General features: G+C 69.6%; 2 protein-coding genes across 3 annotated transcripts; both read left to right on the top strand.

Moving 5' to 3' along the window:
• The first annotated feature begins 329 nt into the window (after nt 1–329).
• Nucleotides 330–9,383, top strand: LOC104564891 (dual specificity mitogen-activated protein kinase kinase 7). 2 transcript variants are annotated; one of them, XM_088534687.1, is made up of 12 exons: nt 330–475; nt 2,769–2,816; nt 3,781–3,937; nt 4,804–4,870; nt 5,545–5,658; nt 5,750–5,869; nt 6,634–6,741; nt 7,385–7,564; nt 7,668–7,748; nt 8,223–8,365; nt 8,600–8,645; nt 9,236–9,383. In XM_088534687.1, the coding sequence occupies exons 1-12, from the start codon at nt 352–354 to the stop codon at nt 9,368–9,370; spliced, it is 1,323 nt and encodes a 440-aa protein (XP_088390813.1). In that variant the 5' UTR covers nt 330–351; the 3' UTR covers nt 9,371–9,383. The 2 variants fall into 2 exon arrangements, with proteins under 2 accessions (XP_088390813.1, XP_088390814.1); XM_088534688.1 differs by lacking the exon at nt 2,769–2,816.
• Nucleotides 9,384–12,189: 2,806 nt separating this feature from the next.
• On the top strand, nt 12,190–14,416 carry LOC148592465 (transforming growth factor-beta receptor type 3-like protein). The gene is made up of 5 exons (XM_088534691.1): nt 12,190–12,253; nt 12,341–12,438; nt 12,738–12,857; nt 13,499–13,792; nt 14,315–14,416. The coding sequence occupies exons 1-5, from the start codon at nt 12,190–12,192 to the stop codon at nt 14,414–14,416; spliced, it is 678 nt and encodes a 225-aa protein (XP_088390817.1).
• The last annotated feature ends 2,412 nt before the right edge of the window (nt 14,417–16,828 follow it).

Below are 16,828 nucleotides of genomic sequence, written 5' to 3'. Positions count from 1 at the left end.
TGGGGGGTCTATTTGGGGGGGACTCCTGTATTTGGGGCCATTGAGGGTTCATGGGGGGGGGGTCCTGGCTCGCGTGCGCATGCGCGGAGCCCCCGCCCGCTGCTGCGCAGCCGCCACCGCACACGGGGGCGCCAGAGCGCGGGGGGGGGAGGGCAGCCGCGCATGCGCGCCGGCGCCGCCGAGGCCGCCATCCCGCAGAGGCCCGCGACGCGGCAGACGGTGGCCGGCGGCGGCCAGAAAGGCGGCGCGCGCGCGCGCGCTGCGGACGGTGGCCCGGCGGGGCCAGGCCGCGCGTGCGCGCTGCGCTGTTTGTGTCGGTCTGCGCGGCGGCGGCGCTGGCTCCGCGCGAAGATGGCGGCGTCCTCGCTGGAGCAGAAGCTGTCCCGCCTCGAGGCGAAGCTCAAGCAGGAGAACCGCGAGGCCCGCAGGAGGATCGACCTCAACCTCGAGATGAGCCCGGCCCGCGCGCGGCCCAGTACGGCGCGGCGGGGCGGAGCGGGGCGGAGCGGGGCGGGCGGCGGAGCGCGGGGGGCGAGCGGCGGCCGCGGCGGCGGGGAGGGCCGGGGGGAGAGGGGGCCGTATTGGGGGGTACGGGGCGATACTGGGGGACATGGGGCGATACTGGGGGGTACGGGGCGATACTGGGGGGTACGGGACGATATGGGGGGACATGGGGCCATATTGGGGGGAACGGGGCCATATTGGGGGGAACGGGGCCATATTGGGGGGTATGGGACGATATTGGGGGATATGAGGCGATATTGGGGGGTATGGGACGATATTGGGGGATATGAGGCGATATTGCGGGGTATGGGGCAATATTGGGGGGTATGGGGGCAGTTGGGGCATGGAGGGGTATTTGTGGGGTATTGTGGGGTAATTGGGGTGGTGTTTGGGGCAGTATGGGGGGTATGGGGCAGTATGTGGGCGTATGGGGGTAGCTGCGGTTGTATCGAGGGGCATTGGGAGCAGTACAGGGGTGTCGGGGCAGTTGCGGTGGTACTTGAGGAGCATTGAGGAGTAGGGGGGTATTTGGGGTGGTGTTGAGGGTCTGGGGGCAGCTCAGGCTCTATTTGGGGCAGTAAGAGGGGTAAGGGGGTGCCTGGGGCAGCGTAGAGGGCTGTTTGGGGCAATGTGGAGCAATAGGGGGGTATTTGGGGCAGTATTGAGAGGAATTGGGGCCTATTGGGGAGTATGGGGGTAACTGAGATGGTATTGAGGGGAATTTGGGGGAATATTGGGAGTATGGGGGCGTTTTGGGTGGTATTGGGCACTATAGAGGGGAATGGGGGGCTGTCGAGGCTGATTGGGGGTATTTGGGGGTCGTGTTGGAGGAATTGGGGGTATTTAGGGGAATTTTGTGGGGTGGGGGGGCAGTTGGGGACTGCCTGAGGGGTTTGGGGGCCGTATTGGGGGGAAATCAGGGAATTTGGGGCCTCTCTGGGGGCATGGGGGGCAGTTGAGGGTCTGTTTGGGGACACGGGGGGCTTTTTGGGGGGAAATGGGGGGAGCTGAGGTTGTTTTAGGGCCTTGGGGGCACTTGAGGCACTTTGGGGGCAAGTGGGGGGAATTTGGGGTAAAAGGGGAGGTTTGGGGGCAAACGGGGAGATTTGGGTGTTTTGGGGACAACTGAGAAGTCCTGGAGCAAACAGGAGGGTTAGAGGAGGAAATCTGGGGACAGTTGAGCCAATTTGGGGACAGCCAAAAGAGGATGGAGCAAACGGGGCAGTTTGGGGACAGTTGGCATAAAATAGAGTAAATGGTGTGGAGGGGAATGGGACAGTTTTGGGGACGGTTCAGGCAGTTTGGGGACAACTGAGGGATACAGGAGTGCGGGGGGGACACCAACGGGGCAGGTTTGGGGCCAGTCGAGGCGGAATTGGCTCAAACGGGGACATGGGGCAAACGGGGAGGGGGAGACAGGGAGATTTTGGGGACAAACGCGGGGGATTTGGGGCAGGGGCGGCCGAGACGGCGCTGGGGGCGCCCGGGTGACCTTGACCCGGACGCCTGGGCCCCCTTGGCCCCCCCGGCAGGACGCGGCTCCGGGGCCTCTTCCCGCGTTGGGAAGCGGCGACTCGGCCGCGTTCTGGGGAGAAATCCCCTTTTCCCGCCGCTTTTCCGCGCTCCGTTGGGTTTTCGGGACGTGGGAAGTGGCAGTTTTTGGAGGGGGGGGCGCTGCTTTTTGCTGGTTTTGGGACTTTTCTTCCCCCCTTCGGGAGCAGCGATGGATTTGGGGACGTGCCCAGGGTCTGGGGACCGAATTCCTGGTTTTTGGGGTCTCGAGCACAGCCCGTTTTCCACCGCTGCCTTCCCGAGGGGGCTTCAGCTCCAGCAGTTTTCCAAACTCCAGGAATCACTTATTTCCTCGGGAAAGACTTTTAGGGACCTCCCAAACCGCTGCTTTTTAGGGCACTTTGGGGGGCAGAGCCGCTTTTTCCCACCCGGAGCCAGTCGCTTTCCCGGCCCCCCCAGCTCCCCGTTCTCCCCCCATGGGATTTCCCTTCAATTTTGCTTTTCGCCCTCCTTTTAGTTCCCGCCTTCCTCCATTTCCCTTTTTATTCCCATCATTTTATTTCCCCCGTTTGGTCGTTTTCCCGTCGCCGCCTGGGTTTGTTTCCGTTGCGATTTATGGTGTGGTTCATTTCATTCTCTTCTTTTTCCCCTTTTTTTTGGTCGTTGTTGTTTTCCCCGTTCTCGTCGCCGTTCCCGTCCCCCCTCCGCCCTTTCCGCCCCCTTCCCGTGTTCCCGGCCTTGTCCCGCTCCAGTTATTGTCATCACTCTAAGCCCCGCTCCCGCTCCGTCCCAGCGAGCAGGTACCGCCACGACCCCCGCGTCGCTCCCACTCACCCCCCCGGCCGCTTTTAACGCCCCCCCGGCTGTTTTACCCCCCAGATGTGCCCCCCCCCCCCATCCCGCTCCGCCTTTTCCCGCTTTTCCCGCTTTTCCCCGTTTCCCGCTGCCCGTCGCATGGTGGCGGCGCCCGGGCTGCATGGGGCGACTCAGCACCCGCGGGGGCGACTCAGCATGGGGGGGGGACCTGGCATGGGGGGGGCGGCGTTTTGGGGCCGGACACGGCGTTTTTGGGGCCTCACACGGCACTTTGGGCCCTGACGCGGTGTTTTTGGGACCCCAGACGTGGCGTTTTGGGCCCAAACACGGCGTGTTGGGGGCCCCGCGCGGCCTTTTCGGGCCCTGACGCGACGTTTTTGGCCACTGCTGCAGGGTTTTGGGACCCAGATGCAGCGTTTTGGGGCCTGGCGTGGTGTTTTTGGGGCCAAACACAGCGTCTTGGGGCTCCAGTGCAGCGTTTTTGGGGCCCCAGCATGGCGTTTTCGGGCCTGGCACAGCGTTTTCAGGGCCAAATGCAGCGTTTTGGGGCCCCGGCATGGCGTTTTGGGGCCTGGCACAGCGTTTTTGGGGCCAAACACAGTGTTTTGGGGCTCCGGCGTGGCATTTTTGGCCCCCGGCGCGGCATTTTGGGGCCTCCACACGGTGTTTTTGGGGCCTCGTCACGGCGTTTTGGGCCCGAACACGGCGTTTCGAGGCCTCCACGCGGCGTTTTGGGCCCCAATGCAGCGTTTTTGCAGCGTGGTCAGCACAGGGCGCAGGACGCCGTGGCCCGGGGCGGTGCATGGGGCCCCAACGCGGCGCGTCCCCGCGGTCGACGTCACCGTCCCCGCGGTCGATGTCACCGTCCCCACGGTTGATGTCACCGTCACCGTCCCCGCGGTCGACGTCCCCGTCCCCGTCCCCCCTGACGCCCCCTCCCGCCCCCAGCTCTGCAGCTCCCGCTGGTCCCCGACGGCGGCGGCCGCCCGGTCACCGCGGCCCCCCCGGACGCCGGGGCCCCCCCGCCGCCGCCGCCCCCCGCGCGGCCCCGCCACATGTTGGGGCTGCCGCCGCCGCCCGCGCTCGCGCACCGCAGCATGGAGAGGTGAGCGCCCGCCGGCTGCGCGCGGGGGACAGCGCTGATTGGCTGCATGCGGGGGGAGAGCGTGTGCTGATTGGCTGCGGGGGGAGAGCGCGTGCGCTGATTGGCTGCGGGGGGAGAGCGCGTGCGCTGATTGGCTGCAGGGGGAGAGCGCTGATTGGCTGCGTGCGGGGGAGAGCGCTGATTGGCTGCGTGCGGGGGAGAGCGCTGATTGGCTGCGCGCGGGGGAGAGCGCTGATTGGCTGCGTGCGGGGAGGAGAGCGCTGATTGGCTGCGTGCGGGGGGAGAGCGCGTGCGCTGATTGGCTGCATGCGGGGGGAGAGCGCGTGCGCTGATTGGCTGCGTGCGGGGGGAGAGACCGTGCACTGATTGGCTGCCGCGGAGCCTGTGTGCCCGTTGGGTAGCGCCTGGGCAGCCAATTGGCTGTGGGGAGGAGAATGTGAGCACTGATTGGCTGCACATGGGGGAGAGTGTGAGTGCTGATTGGCTGGGTGTGGGGTCACCCTCATGCTGATTGGCCGGGTGTGGGATGATCCTGCGCTCTGATTGGCTGTGGTGCAGGACTCCCACGTGCTGATTGGCCAGTCCGGGGGGAGGGGCCAGGCTGTGTTCTCCCTCGTCCCCGTGTGTTTGCACACGTGCGTGCTGATTGGCCAGATGGCTGCCACCCTCCCGCCCCCCATTCCGATTGGCCACCAACCTGCCGATTAGCCAGGCCCCCTTGCTGCTCATTGGCCAGCAAACCCTGGTCCGCGATTGGCCGCACACCCATTGGCCGGGCAGCTGCTGCTCGCAGCCAATGGGAGCGGGCGGCGTGCGGGTGGGCGGAGCCTGTTGCCGTGCGGGGCGCTGACCGGTCCCGTTCCCAGCATGGAGATCGACCAGAAGCTGCAGGAGATCATGAAGCAGACGGGGTACCTGACCGTGGGCGGCCAGGTGAGCGAGCGCCGCGCGGCCACCGGGGTCCCCAGTGTCCCCAAGTGTCCCCAGTGTCCCTGCTGTGTCCCCAGTGCCACCAACGTCCCCCAGTGTCCCCAATGTCCCTGCCGTGTCCCCAGTGTCACCAACGTCCCTGCCGTGTCCCCGGTGCCACCAATGTCCCCACGCGGCCCCCAATGTCCCTGCCGTGTCCCCAGCGTCTCCACGCGGCCACCAGTGGCCCCCAGGGTCCCTGCCATGGCCCCAGTGTCACCAACGTCCCCACGCAGCCCCCAGTGTCCCTGATGTGTCCCCAGTGTCACCAGCGTCCCCCAATGTCCTCCAGTGTCCCCAACATTCCCCAGTGTCCCCGAGTGTCCCCAGTGTCCCTGTGTGGCCCCATGTGTCCCCCCAGTGTCCTCCTGTGTCCCCCCCAATGTCCTCACATGACCCCCAGTGTCCCCTATGTGTCCCACAATGTCCCTGCGTGTCCCTCACGTCTCCGCGTGTCCCCCGATGTCCCCACCATCCCCGTGCGTCTCCACCGTCCCCACATGTCCCCCAGTGTTCCCATTGTCCCCGCGTGTCCCCCAATGTCCTCATGTGTCCCCGTGCATCCCCCAGCGCCCCCCCCATCCCCACGTGTCCCCCAATGTCCCCCATGTCCCCTCACGTCCCCCTCGTCCCCGCAGCGCTACCAGGCGGAGATCAACGACCTGGAGAACCTGGGCGAGATCGGCAGCGGGACGTGCGGGCAGGTTTGGCGGATGCGCTTCCGCCAGAGCGGCCACGTCATCGCCGTCAAGGTGGGCGCCGCGTCCCCGCGCGTCCCCGTGTCCCCACCGCGTCCCCACCGCGTCCCCCCGCCGCACGCTCCGTCCTCCGCCGCTCCCGCAGCAAATGCGGCGCTCCGGGAACAAGGAGGAGAACAAGCGGATCCTCATGGACCTGGACGTGGTGCTCAAGAGCCACGACTGCCCCTACATCGTGCAGTGCTTCGGCACCTTCATCACCAACGTGAGCGCCGCGCCGCGGCCCCCCATGTCCCCACGCGGCCCCACGCGCTCCCGCCGGGATCCGGCCCCGCTCCCGATGGGATCCGGCCCCGCTCCCGATGGGATCTGGTCCCTCTGCTGGGATCCGGCCCCGCTGCTGGGATCCAGCCCTGCTCCCGATGGGATCTGGCCCCGCTCCCGATGGGATCTGGCCCCACTCCCGATGGGATCTGGCCCCATTGCTGGGATCCAGCCCCCAAACGATCCCGGGATGGCAGCCGGGATCCGACCCCGCTCCCCATGGGATCCGGCCCCTCTGCTGGGATCCAGCCCTGTCCCACGGCAGGATCTGGCCCCTTGGCGCTCCCGGATCCTCCTGTTGGGATCTGGTCTCACAGTGTCCCCAGCTCCGGGATCCCCAATTCCAGTGCCTGGATCCAGCTCAGCCCCTGTGCCGGGATCTGGCCCATGGGCTGGGATCCAGCCCCCAAACGATCCCGGGATGGCAGCCGGGATCCAGCCCTGCTCCCCATGGGATCCGGCCCCATTGCTGGGATCCAGCCCCTAAACGATCCCGGGATGGCGGCCGGGATCCGGCCCCGTTCCCGATGGGATCCAGCCCCGCTCCCAGTGGGATCCGGCCCCGCTCCCGGTGGGATCCGGCCCCGCGCCCAGCCCCATTGCTGGGATCCAGCCTGGATCCGCCGGCTTCCCGGGCCCGGATCCTCCCTCCCTGCTCCCGTCCTGCCCCTCCCCATCCGCGCGCGCTGACGAAGGCTCCCGCAGACCGACGTCTTCATCGCCATGGAGCTCATGGGCACGTGCGCCGAGAAGCTCAAGAAGCGGATCCAGGGCCCCATTCCCGAGCGCATCCTGGGCAAGATGACGGTGGCGGTGAGTGGAATCCCGGGATGCATCCGGGCGGCGCCGGGGATTCTCGGGAGCCGCCTGAGGGTCGTGGGCTCCCGGGATCCGGAGCCGCTTGGAGCCTTTGGGATCCTTTGTGGAGCGGATTGGGCGCTCCCGGGATCCGTGCGGAGAGGCCTGGGATTGCTGGGGGCTCCTGGGATGGCTCCGTGCGGATGCGGGAGCTCCGGAGCAGGCTGGAGCCCCTGGGATCCATCGGGATGGAAACGGAGGCTCTCCGGGAGCTCCCTGTATCCACCGGCCAGGCCCCGGGATTCCCGGGATGCGTCTGCATGGGGCCAGGCGCTCCCAGGATCCATCCCCGTGGCGCTGGGGGCTCCGGATCCCCGTGGGGCCTCCCGGGATCCTCCGCTCCGTCCCGGGAGCTCCGGATCCCCGTGGGGCCTCCCGGGATCCTCCGCTCCGTCCTGGGGGCTCCGGATCCCTGTGGGGCCTCCCGGGATCCTCTGCTCCGTCCTAGGGGCTCCGGATCCCTGTGGGGCCTCCCGGGATCCTCCGCTCCATCCCGGGGGCTCCGGATCCTCGTGGGGCCTCCCGGGATCCTCCGCTCCGTCCCGGGGGCTCTCGGGATTCCCGGCGGCTCCGGCCCATTCCCGCCCGTGTCCCGCAGATCGTCAAGGCGCTCTTCTACCTGAAGGAGAAGCACGGCGTGATCCACCGCGACGTGAAGCCGTCCAACATCCTGCTGGACGAGCGGGGCCAGATCAAGCTCTGCGACTTCGGCATCAGCGGCCGCCTGGTCGACTCCAAGGCCAAGACCCGGAGCGCCGGCTGCGCCGCCTACATGGCCGTGAGCGTCCCCGTCCCCCCCGTCCCCCCCGGCGCCGCCGCCGTCCCCGCGGTGCCACCGCTGTCCCCGCGGTGCCGCCACGTGGCCCCTCGTGTCCCCGCAGCCCGAGCGCATCGACCCGCCGGATCCCACCAAGCCGGACTACGACATCCGCGCGGACGTCTGGAGCCTGGGGATCTCGCTGGTGAGGGGCGCGTGGGGACGCGTGGGGACGCGTGGGGACACATAGGGCGTGCGGGGGGGGGCGTGGGGACACGTAGGGACGTGTGGGGACATGTGGGGACACATGGGGCATGTGGGGACACGTGGGACACATGGGGACGTGTGGGGACACATGGGCCGTGTGGAGGGCATGGGGATGTGTGGGGACACGGGGGAACACGTGGGGGCTGTGGGGACACATGGAGGTGTGTGAGGACATGTGGGGCCGTGGGGACACGTGTTGGGATGTGTGGGGACACGCGTCAGGACACATGGGGATACATGGCGGGGCGTCCTGCCGTGTCCCGCCGTTCCCACTGTGTCCCACCATGTCCCGCCATGTCCCGACGTGTCCTGACATTCCCCCCGTGTCCCCGCATGTCCCCCCGTTCCCGCCGTGTCCTGACATTCCCGCCGTGCCCCACCATTCCCGCCGTTCCCGCCGTTCCCGCCGCAGGTGGAGCTGGCCACGGGGCAGTTCCCCTACCAGAACTGCAAGACGGACTTCGAGGTCCTCACCAAGGTGCTGCAGGAGGAGCCGCCGCGGCTGCCCCCGGCCATGGGCTTCTCCGCCGACTTCCAGGCCTTCGTCAGGGACTGGTGGGTGGCGCCGCGGGGACAGCGGGGACACGTGGGGACAGCGGGGACAGCAGGGACACTCTGCACGGGGACAGCGGGGACAGCGGGGACGCCCTGCACGGGGACAGTGGGGACAGCGGGGACACGTGGGGACAGCAGGGACAGCGGGGACACCCTGCACGGGGACAGCGGGGACAGCGGGGACACGTGGGGACAGCGGGGACGCCCCCGCGACGCCAACTCGTGTCCCCGCAGCCTCACCAAGGACCACCGCAAGAGACCAAAGTACAACAAGCTGCTGGTGAGTGGGGGCATGGGGACACGGGGGGGGACATGGGGACACGGGGGGGGCATGGGGACACGGGGGGGGACATGGGGACACGGGGGGGGACACGGGGACAAGGAGGGGGGGACACGGGGGGGGGGGCATGGGGACAAGGGGGGGGGACACGGGGAGGGCGTGGGGACATGGCGGGGGGACGTGGGGACACGGGGGGGGCGTGGGGACACGGGGGACACGGGGACATGGTGGGGGCATGGGGACATGGGAGGGACATGGGGACACGGGGGGGGGGACACGGGGGGGGGACACGGGGGGGGGACATGGGACACACTTGCACGTGGGGCTTCGGGCTGCCTCCCTGTCACCTCGTGTCCTTGTCCTCAGGCTGCTGTCCCCATCTCCGCGTCCTCCTTTCCATGTCATCTGTGTCCCCCTGCTGTGTCCCTGTCTCTGTGTCCATGTTCCCATCCCATTTCCTTGTCTCCTTGCCTGTGTCCCCCTGTGTCCTCGTTTCTGTCAGGTGTCCCCCCCGGCCGTGTCCTCATGCGTGTCCCTGAGTGTCCCCAGGGTGTCCCCCCGCGCTCACGGCCGTGTCCCCGTGTCCCCAGGAGCACACCTTCATCAAGCGCTACGAGACGCTCGAGGTGGACGTGGCCTCGTGGTTCAAGGACGTCATGGCGCGCACAGAGTCCCCGCGCACGAGCGGCGTCCTGGGCCACCACCTGCCCTTCTTCACCAGGTAGCCCCGCGCCCCGGGGGCCAGGACGCCGGCCGGCCCGGTGGCCGCGGGGACGCGGCGCTGTGACCGCGCGGCCCTGGGCCCCATGGCCCTGCGGTCCTGGGCCTGGTGGCCCTGTGGTCCCATGGCCGGTGGCCCTGTGGTCACGTGACCCTGCGGTCCCAGGACTGGTGGCCTCGTGGTCTCGGTGGCCCTGGGGCTGGTGGCCCTGTGGCCCGCGGTCCCCTCGGCGCGTGGCCATGGGACCTCACGGTCCCCGCGGTCCCCAGGCCACGTGGCCCCGCGGCACCGGGAACGGCCGGGGTCATTTTTTGTTTTATTTTTCCCCCCATTTTCCCTTTTTCCCCCTTTTTGGGGGGGCATTTTTGTTTTTTTGTTGTTTTTTTTTAAGCCCTTATTTATTGCGCCCGGTGCCGTGGCCCTGCCTCCCTCCCGCCACCGCTGTCACCCGCGGGGACAAGGGACAGCGCGGGGACACTGTGGAGACGCGACACGGGGACACTGTGGCGATGTGACATGGGGATGCTATGGAGACGTGACACGGGGACACTGCGGAGACGTGACACGGGGACACTGGAGACGTGACACGGGACGTGGCTCGGAGATGTGACACGGGGATGTGACGTGGGGACGCGGCACCGAGATGCGACGCACGGATGTGGCACCGAGATGTGACGTGGGGACGTGACGCAGGAACGTGGCGGAGAGGGGACACGGGGATGTGACACAGAGGTGGGACGCGGCACAGGGATGTGACAGAGGGACGTGGCGTGGAGATGTGACACGGGGACGCGGTTGAAGGACGGCACGTGGGGACACGGGCATGTGGCACCGAGGGACAACGCGGAGACGGCACCAGGAGGTGGCATCGAGGGACAAGAGGCAGAGAGAGGACGCGGGGATGTGACACGGAAGGACGGGGCAGGGCCGGGTGACACGGAGGGCTGCGAAAGCTGCCCCGGGGACACGATGTGACGCTCTGGGGACACGATGTGACACTGGGGCCGGGCCACCCCGGAGAGGGTCCCCGGAGCTGCGCGGAGAGGGACGGGACACGCAGTGACAATCAGCGCCAGGCGCCGCCGCGGCGAGTGGCACCGGGCCCAGCGGGGACGTGGGGACACGCGGGGACAGCGGCTCCCCCGGGCGTGGGGACACGGGGTGGCACCGATGTCCGGCCGTGTCCTCGCTGTCCCCAGCCCTGTCCCCAACCCACCCCCCTTTCCCCACTGTGTCCCCGTCCTTGTCCTGTCCCCATCCCATTGTGTCACCCTTCCTTGTCCTTTCCCCCTCATGTCCCTGTCACTTCCCCTGTTGTGTCCCTGTCCCCATCCTGCCCCTCCTCTTCCTCTCGTGTCCCTGTCCCCGCAGTGTCCCTGTCCCCTCCCGCCCGGGGCTCTGGGGCCGGGTGGTGGCGGTGCCCCCCGGCGCCGCGGCCGTTAATTATTATTATTATTATTGTTATTATTGTTATTATTATTATTATTATTATTATTATAAAGCCGCATGTTGAACCCGAAGGGGGAAGCGTCGGCCTGGAGGGGGCTGGAGACGGGGAGGGGACACTGGGGACACGGAGGGGGGGGGACGGGGAGGGACATGGGGATAGGGCAGGGGACACGGGGGACCTTGAAGGGACAGGGCTGGGGGGGTAGAGGTTGGCAGGGAAGGGACATGGGGGGATATGAGGGGACATGGGGACATCCAGGGACAGGGGGGGATATGAGGGGACATGGGGACAGCCAGGGACGGGGAGGGGGACACAAATGGGGCGGGGCCCCTGGGGCCGGGGCGGGACAAGGGGCCATGGGGACACCCGGGCCCTGTCCCCAGGGTAACGGGAGCCCAAGGCCGGTGGCGTCACTGGGACGACGCGGGGGTGGCCCCAGGGCCACCGCGGGGACAGAGACGCTGCCACCGCCAGGGCGAGGAGCGGGGACACGCGTGTGCAAGGGACGGGTACGGGGAGCACACACGTGTGCGAGGGACGGGTATGGGGAGCACACGCGTGTGCGAGGGACGGGGTAGGGGGAGCACACGCGTGTGCGAGGGACGGGGTAGGGGGAGCACACACGTGTGCGAGGGACGGGTATGGGGAGCACACGCGTGTGCGAGGGATGGGTATGGGGAGCACACGCGTGTGCGAGGGACGGGGTAGGGGGAGCACACGCGTGTGCGAGGGACGGGTACGGGGAGCACACGCGTGTGCAAGGGACGGGTACGGGGAGCACACGCGTGTGCGAGGGACAGGTAGGGGGAGCACACGCGTGTGCGAGGGACAGGTAGGGGGAGCACACGCGTGTGCAAGGGACGGGTACGGGGAGCACACGCGTGTGCGAGGGACGGGGTAGGGGGAGCACACGTGTGTGCGAGGGACGGGGTAGGGGGAGCACACGCGTGTGCGAGGGACGGGTATGGGGAGCACACGTGTGTGCGAGGGACGGGTAGGGGGAGCACACGCGTGTGCAAGGGACGGGTATGGGGAGCACACGCGTGTGCGAGGGACGGGGTAGGGGGAGCACACGTGTGTGCGAGGGACGGGGTAGGGGGAGCACACGCGTGTGCGAGGGACGGGTATGGGGAGCACACGTGTGTGCAAGGGGCTGGGTGTGGGGAGCACACGCGTGTGCAAGGGACGGGTACGGGGAGCACATGCGTGTGCAAGGGGCTTTGCACGGGGGACACGCGTGTGCAAGGGACGGGGTATGGGGAGCACACGCGTGTGCATTGGGCCTTGCACGGGGAGCACACACGTGTGCACTGGAGTCGCTCGGGGGCCTTTGCACACGCGTGTGCCCGGGGATCACGTCCCCCCCCAGCCCCATGGCTGCTCCCTGGACCCCCCCGTTGCTGCTGCTGCTGCTGCTGCCGGCGGCCGGACCCGCAGGTGGGTCGGGGGGGCCCAGGCGTCCGGGCGGGGGGGCCCTGGGTCTGCGCGCGGGGACCCAGGAGTCCGGGTCGCTGCTCCCCCCAGGGCCCCCCCCGGGCTGGCCCTGGGGTGACACCGACGCGGGGGGGTCCCCGAGCCCCCCCAGCCCCGAGGAGCCGCCGTGCGGCCACCAGCACCCGGGGGTGAGTGGGGACGGGGGGGACAGGGGACAACGTGGGACACTGGTGGCATTAAGGGGGGGGGCCTAGGAGGGACTGGGCACGTGGGGGGGGGATTTAGGGGAGATGGGGGGGCAACTGGGAGCGCTGGGGGGGTCGCGGGGGGCACTGGGGGGTCCCGGGGGGCACTGGGAGCTCTGGGGACACCGGCGGGGGGTCCGGGTGGCCCTGGCTGGGTGGAACGGGGCGGGGGGGGCAGCGGAGGCACCGGGAGCTCGGGGCGGTCCCGGGGGGGTCCCGGAACGCCCCCCCCCCCCCCGCAGGCCCCGTGCCCCCCCCGCCCGCGCCGCCTCCGCCTCCGTCTCGACGTGTCGGACTCGCCCGCGTTCCCGCCAGCCCCGGGGCCGCGCGCGGTGCCCGCGGGCGCGCGCGTCTTCGTACAGGTGCCCCATTGGCTGCCGGCCCCCCTGTGCCCGCCCCTGCTGCCCTGCCATTGGTGGGCGCCTCCCCGTGCCCGCCCCCTATCCCTCCCCGCTATTGGCTGCTGCTTTCTCCACCCCACTTTGCCCCGCCCCCCCACCTCCCCCTTCCAACTGCGGGCACGCCCCCGCAGCGTTCTAAACCCCGCCCCCTCCTCTCCCATTGGCGGACAACTCCCCCGTCTCCCTAAGCCCCGCCCCTTCCCCGGCGGGGGTGCCCGCGCGGCTCCCTAAACCCCGCCCCCCTCCCATTGGCGGGAGCTTCCCCGAAGCCCCACCCTCCCGCTCCCATTGGCGCGGGGAATCGCTGGGTCCATAAGCCACGCCCCCTTTTCCCAACAGCGGGCCCCTCCCCTCCTCTCCCATTGGCGGACAACTCCCCCGTCTCCCTAACCCCCGCCCCCCTCTCCCATTGGCGGGCTCTTCCCCGAAGCCCCACCCTCCCGCTCCCATTGGCGCGCAGAGTCGCCGTGCCCCTAAGCCACGCCCCCTTTTCCCCACTAGCGGGCCCCTCCTCCCCCATTGGTGGGCGGCTCCCTGGCCCCGCCCCCGTCCCCGCCCCCCCGCGTGCCGCGTTCCCGCCCCGGTCACCGGCCCCGCCGCAGGTTTCGCTGTCGGGGGCGGCGCCCGGACTCGGCTTCTCGCTCCGTCTCTGCTTCGTGTCCCCGCGCTCGGCGCCGGCGCCGCCCTCGGCCTTCGTGGTCGTGCGCGGCGGGTGCCCCGCGGCGGCGGCGGGCGCGGAGGCGGCGCTGGCGGCGGCCGTGGCGCGGCGGGGCGGCGCGCGGCAGCGCCTCTCCTTCCGCCTGCGCCCGCGCTACCGGGAGCCGCTGCAGTTCCTGCACTGCCGCCTGGCGCTCTGCCGCCGGCGCGGGGCCGCGGCGCGCGGAGTCCTCCCGCCGGTACCGGAACCGGAACCGGCACCGGGAGGGGCGGGGAGCCGGGGGGAGGGACCGGGACACCGGGAAGGAGGAGGCGGGACCGGGGCACCAGGAGGGAGGCGGATCCAGGACGGGGGAGCGGGGACCAGGGCGGACCCCCCGCCCTGGGTTGAAGCGGGTTGGGGAGGGACCCGGGACCGGGGTTCGGGGCTGGGCTGGGAGGGAACCGGGACGGGGGACCCGGGACACCCCGAGGGGGATTCCGGGACGGGGGGTCGGGAACCGAGACCGGGGCCGGGAGCGGCGGGCGGGGGAGGCGGGGCCGGGACCGGGCGGAACCGGCGCGGGAGGCGGATCCGGACCGGGCGGGGGGTCCCGGCCCCGCAGTGCCGCCCGGAGCCGTGTCCGCCCCCCGCGCGGGACGGCGACGCCGCCGGGGACGCCGAGGCCGCGCGGTGGCTCCGCACCGTGTCCCGCCCCATCGTGGTGACCCTCGGCCCCGGGCCCGCCCCCGCGCCCCCCCCCGGGCCCCGCCGCCCGGAGCCGCCCCCGGCCCGGGACGGAGCGCAGCCCCCCCCCGCCGGTGAGTGCCGGACGCCGGGACCCCCCGGAGGCACCGGGACCACCCCCCCCTCCCCCCAGTGACGCTTGGGGCCTTTCCCGGACGCCTGGGCCCCCCGCAGCCCCCCCGGTGCCCCCCGCCGCCGTCGCCGCCGTCGCCTTCGCGGCCTTCGTGGTGGGGGCGGCGCTCGCGGGGGGGCTCTGGCTCGTGCACGTGCGCACAGGTGAGACCCCCCCCCGACCCCAAAAACCCTAAAAACCCCCAAAACCTCCTGCCCCCCCCCTGCTCCGACCCCCCCTTCCGTTTCCTCCAGCCCCCCGGCCCCCCCCGGCGCCCCCCGCTCCTGGCGCTGCCCCCCCGCCCCGAGGGAGCCAGGTAAGGGGGGGGAGGGGACGGGGGGGGCATTAGGAGAATGGGGGGGCAGTGGGGGGGGGGCGCTGGGAGGTCCTGGGGGGACTTTGGGGGTGCTCATGACATGGGGGGGCACTGGGGGGGCACCGGGTGACCTCTCTGTCCCCCCCCCAGCCCAAGATCCTGGACCCGAAGCAGCCGCCGGGTGGGACCAGGACCCCCCCAGCAAGAGCCTGAGCCCCGGACGCCTGGGCCCCTCTGGCCCCCCCCCCCCCCCATTATCTGTCCCCCTTCTAGGTGTTGTCCCCCCTTTCCCGGGGGGGGCTATAAAGGTGCTGCCAGAACCTGAGTGTCTTTTTGGGGGGAATTTGGGGAGGGGGAGGCTTGGGGGGTCCCGGGGAACGGGGGGGTCCCAGGGAATGTGGGGGGTCCCCGGGGTCTCGGGGGTCCCCGGGGTCTCGGGGGTCCGTGCGCGTTGCAGGGCCGGGCGCCGCGGGGCCCCGGCCCGTCTGTATTTCGCTGTACAGGGGGGGACACGGCCGTGACAGTGACAAACCCGGGCGCAAAGTGACAGGGGGGGAGTCCAGGGTGGATCCAGGTGACGTCACCATCCCCAAGGGGCCAGGTCAGGCCGTGGGGCCAGGATCCGGCCGCATCCCGGTGTCCAGGCGCCGCGTCCCGGTGTCCGGCCGCATCCCGGTGTCCAGGCGCCGCATCCCGGTGTCCGGCCGCATCCCGGTGTCCGGCTGCATCCCGGTGTCCGGCCGCATCCCGGTGTCCGGCCGCGTCCAGGCGCCGCTCGTGGGGGTCCCGGGTCCCTCCGGGGCGTCCGGCCGCGTCCCCGGGTGCCGCCGTGTCCCCAGGTCCAGCTGCGCCGGCCCAAGCGTTGACTTGACGCCAACATTGGCCAACCCTCACGTTGGGTCAAGGCCGCCGGCCCCGGGCTCAGCGCTTGGTGCCCGGGAGGTTGGGGTTGGCCCTGATGGTGACGAGGAGCTTCGGCCCCGGCCCGAGCGCGGGTTGGACCCCCAGTATTAGAGTGTGGGTCGACCCCGGCCCATCCGTGGCTCCAAGGCCACCGTTGGCACGTGAACGGGTTCAACCTGGACCTTGGCATGGCGTCACCCTTGGCATTGGAGAGCAGGTTCAACCTCGATGTTGGCAGCACATGAGCTTGACGCCGCTGGTGATCATGTGGCATCAACGTGAATGTCCACGTGGGGGCTGGACCCCAACGCTTGTTTTCGACCCGTCATGTCGGAGCTTGCGTTCCACCCCAATACGAGTGTGGGGGTCAGCACCAGCCACTGCTTGGGGTCAACCTCGACGTTGGGCGCGGAGTCAACCTCAACGTTGGAGAACGAAGGATTCAACCCTCAGTCACGATGGAGGTTCAGCCCCAACCAGAGCCCAGGTTCAACTGTCCGTGTTGGAGTGTGGGGTCAACCCAGGCAGTCCAGGGGTCCAACCCAACGTTGGCCCATGAGTCCAGCACCAGCAGCTGCCTTGGCTCAACCCTCACGTTGGAACACGGGTTCAAGCCCAGCCTGCGCTTGGGTTCAACACTGATATTGGGGATTCGGTTCAACCATGGCCAAGGCCCAGGGTTGGCCACCAATGTTGGAGCGTGGGGTCAACCCCAGCTGGTCTGCGGGTCCAGCGCCGGCCAATGCTCCGCAGCGGCTGGTCCAGGGTCAGCCCCAGGAAGAGGACAGGTCCTAACGGGTTCAACCCCAGCACTGGAGCATGGTGGGGGTCAACCTCAGTGTCAGACCATGCAGTCAACCTCAGCGCTGCAGTGCGTAGTCCTCACCGTTGGGCCAGGAGGTCAACCCCAACATTGGCCATCACGGTCAGCCTCGGTGTTGGCCATCACAGTCAACCCCAACATTGGCCATCACAGTCAACCTCAGTGTTGGCCACCATGGTCAACCTCAGCGTTGGCCATCACAGTCAACCTCCATGTTGGCCATCACGGTCAACCCCAACATTGGCCATCACAGTCAACCTCAGCGTTGGCCACCACGGTCAACCCCAACATTGGCCATCACGGTCAACCTCAGCGTTGGCCATCGCCGCTGCCATCCCCGCGCGCGTCGGCCCCGTGGCGGTCGCGGGGCTGCCCGTGGCGCGTCCCCGCGGCC

The sequence above is a fragment of the Tinamus guttatus genome, unplaced genomic scaffold (genome assembly GCF_059628265.1).
Source record: "Tinamus guttatus ecotype Peru unplaced genomic scaffold, ASM5962826v1 Tinamus_guttatus_pri_ptg000587l, whole genome shotgun sequence".
Classification (NCBI taxonomy): Eukaryota; Metazoa; Chordata; class Aves; order Tinamiformes; family Tinamidae; genus Tinamus; species Tinamus guttatus.
This window is presented reverse-complemented; position numbering and strand designations above follow the sequence as displayed.

Bases quoted from the DNA above. Each gene is read 5' to 3' on its own strand.
- LOC104564891 (XM_088534687.1), top strand. From the start codon at position 352: ATGGCGGCGTCCTCGCTGGAGCAGAAGCTGTCCCGCCTCGAGGCGAAG. The intron at 3,938-4,803 runs GTGAGCGCCCGC...TCCCGTTCCCAG, and splicing joins GCGCACCGCAGCATGGAGAG to CATGGAGATCGACCAGAAGC. The intron at 7,749-8,222 runs GTGAGGGGCGCG...TTCCCGCCGCAG, and splicing joins GGAGCCTGGGGATCTCGCTG to GTGGAGCTGGCCACGGGGCA.
- LOC148592465 (XM_088534691.1), top strand. From the start codon at position 12,190: ATGGCTGCTCCCTGGACCCCCCCGTTGCTGCTGCTGCTGCTGCTGCCG. The intron at 12,254-12,340 runs GTGGGTCGGGGG...TGCTCCCCCCAG, and splicing joins GCCGGCGGCCGGACCCGCAG to GGCCCCCCCCGGGCTGGCCC. The intron at 13,793-14,314 runs GTACCGGAACCG...CGCCGCCCGGAG, and splicing joins CGCGCGGAGTCCTCCCGCCG to CCGCCCCCGGCCCGGGACGG.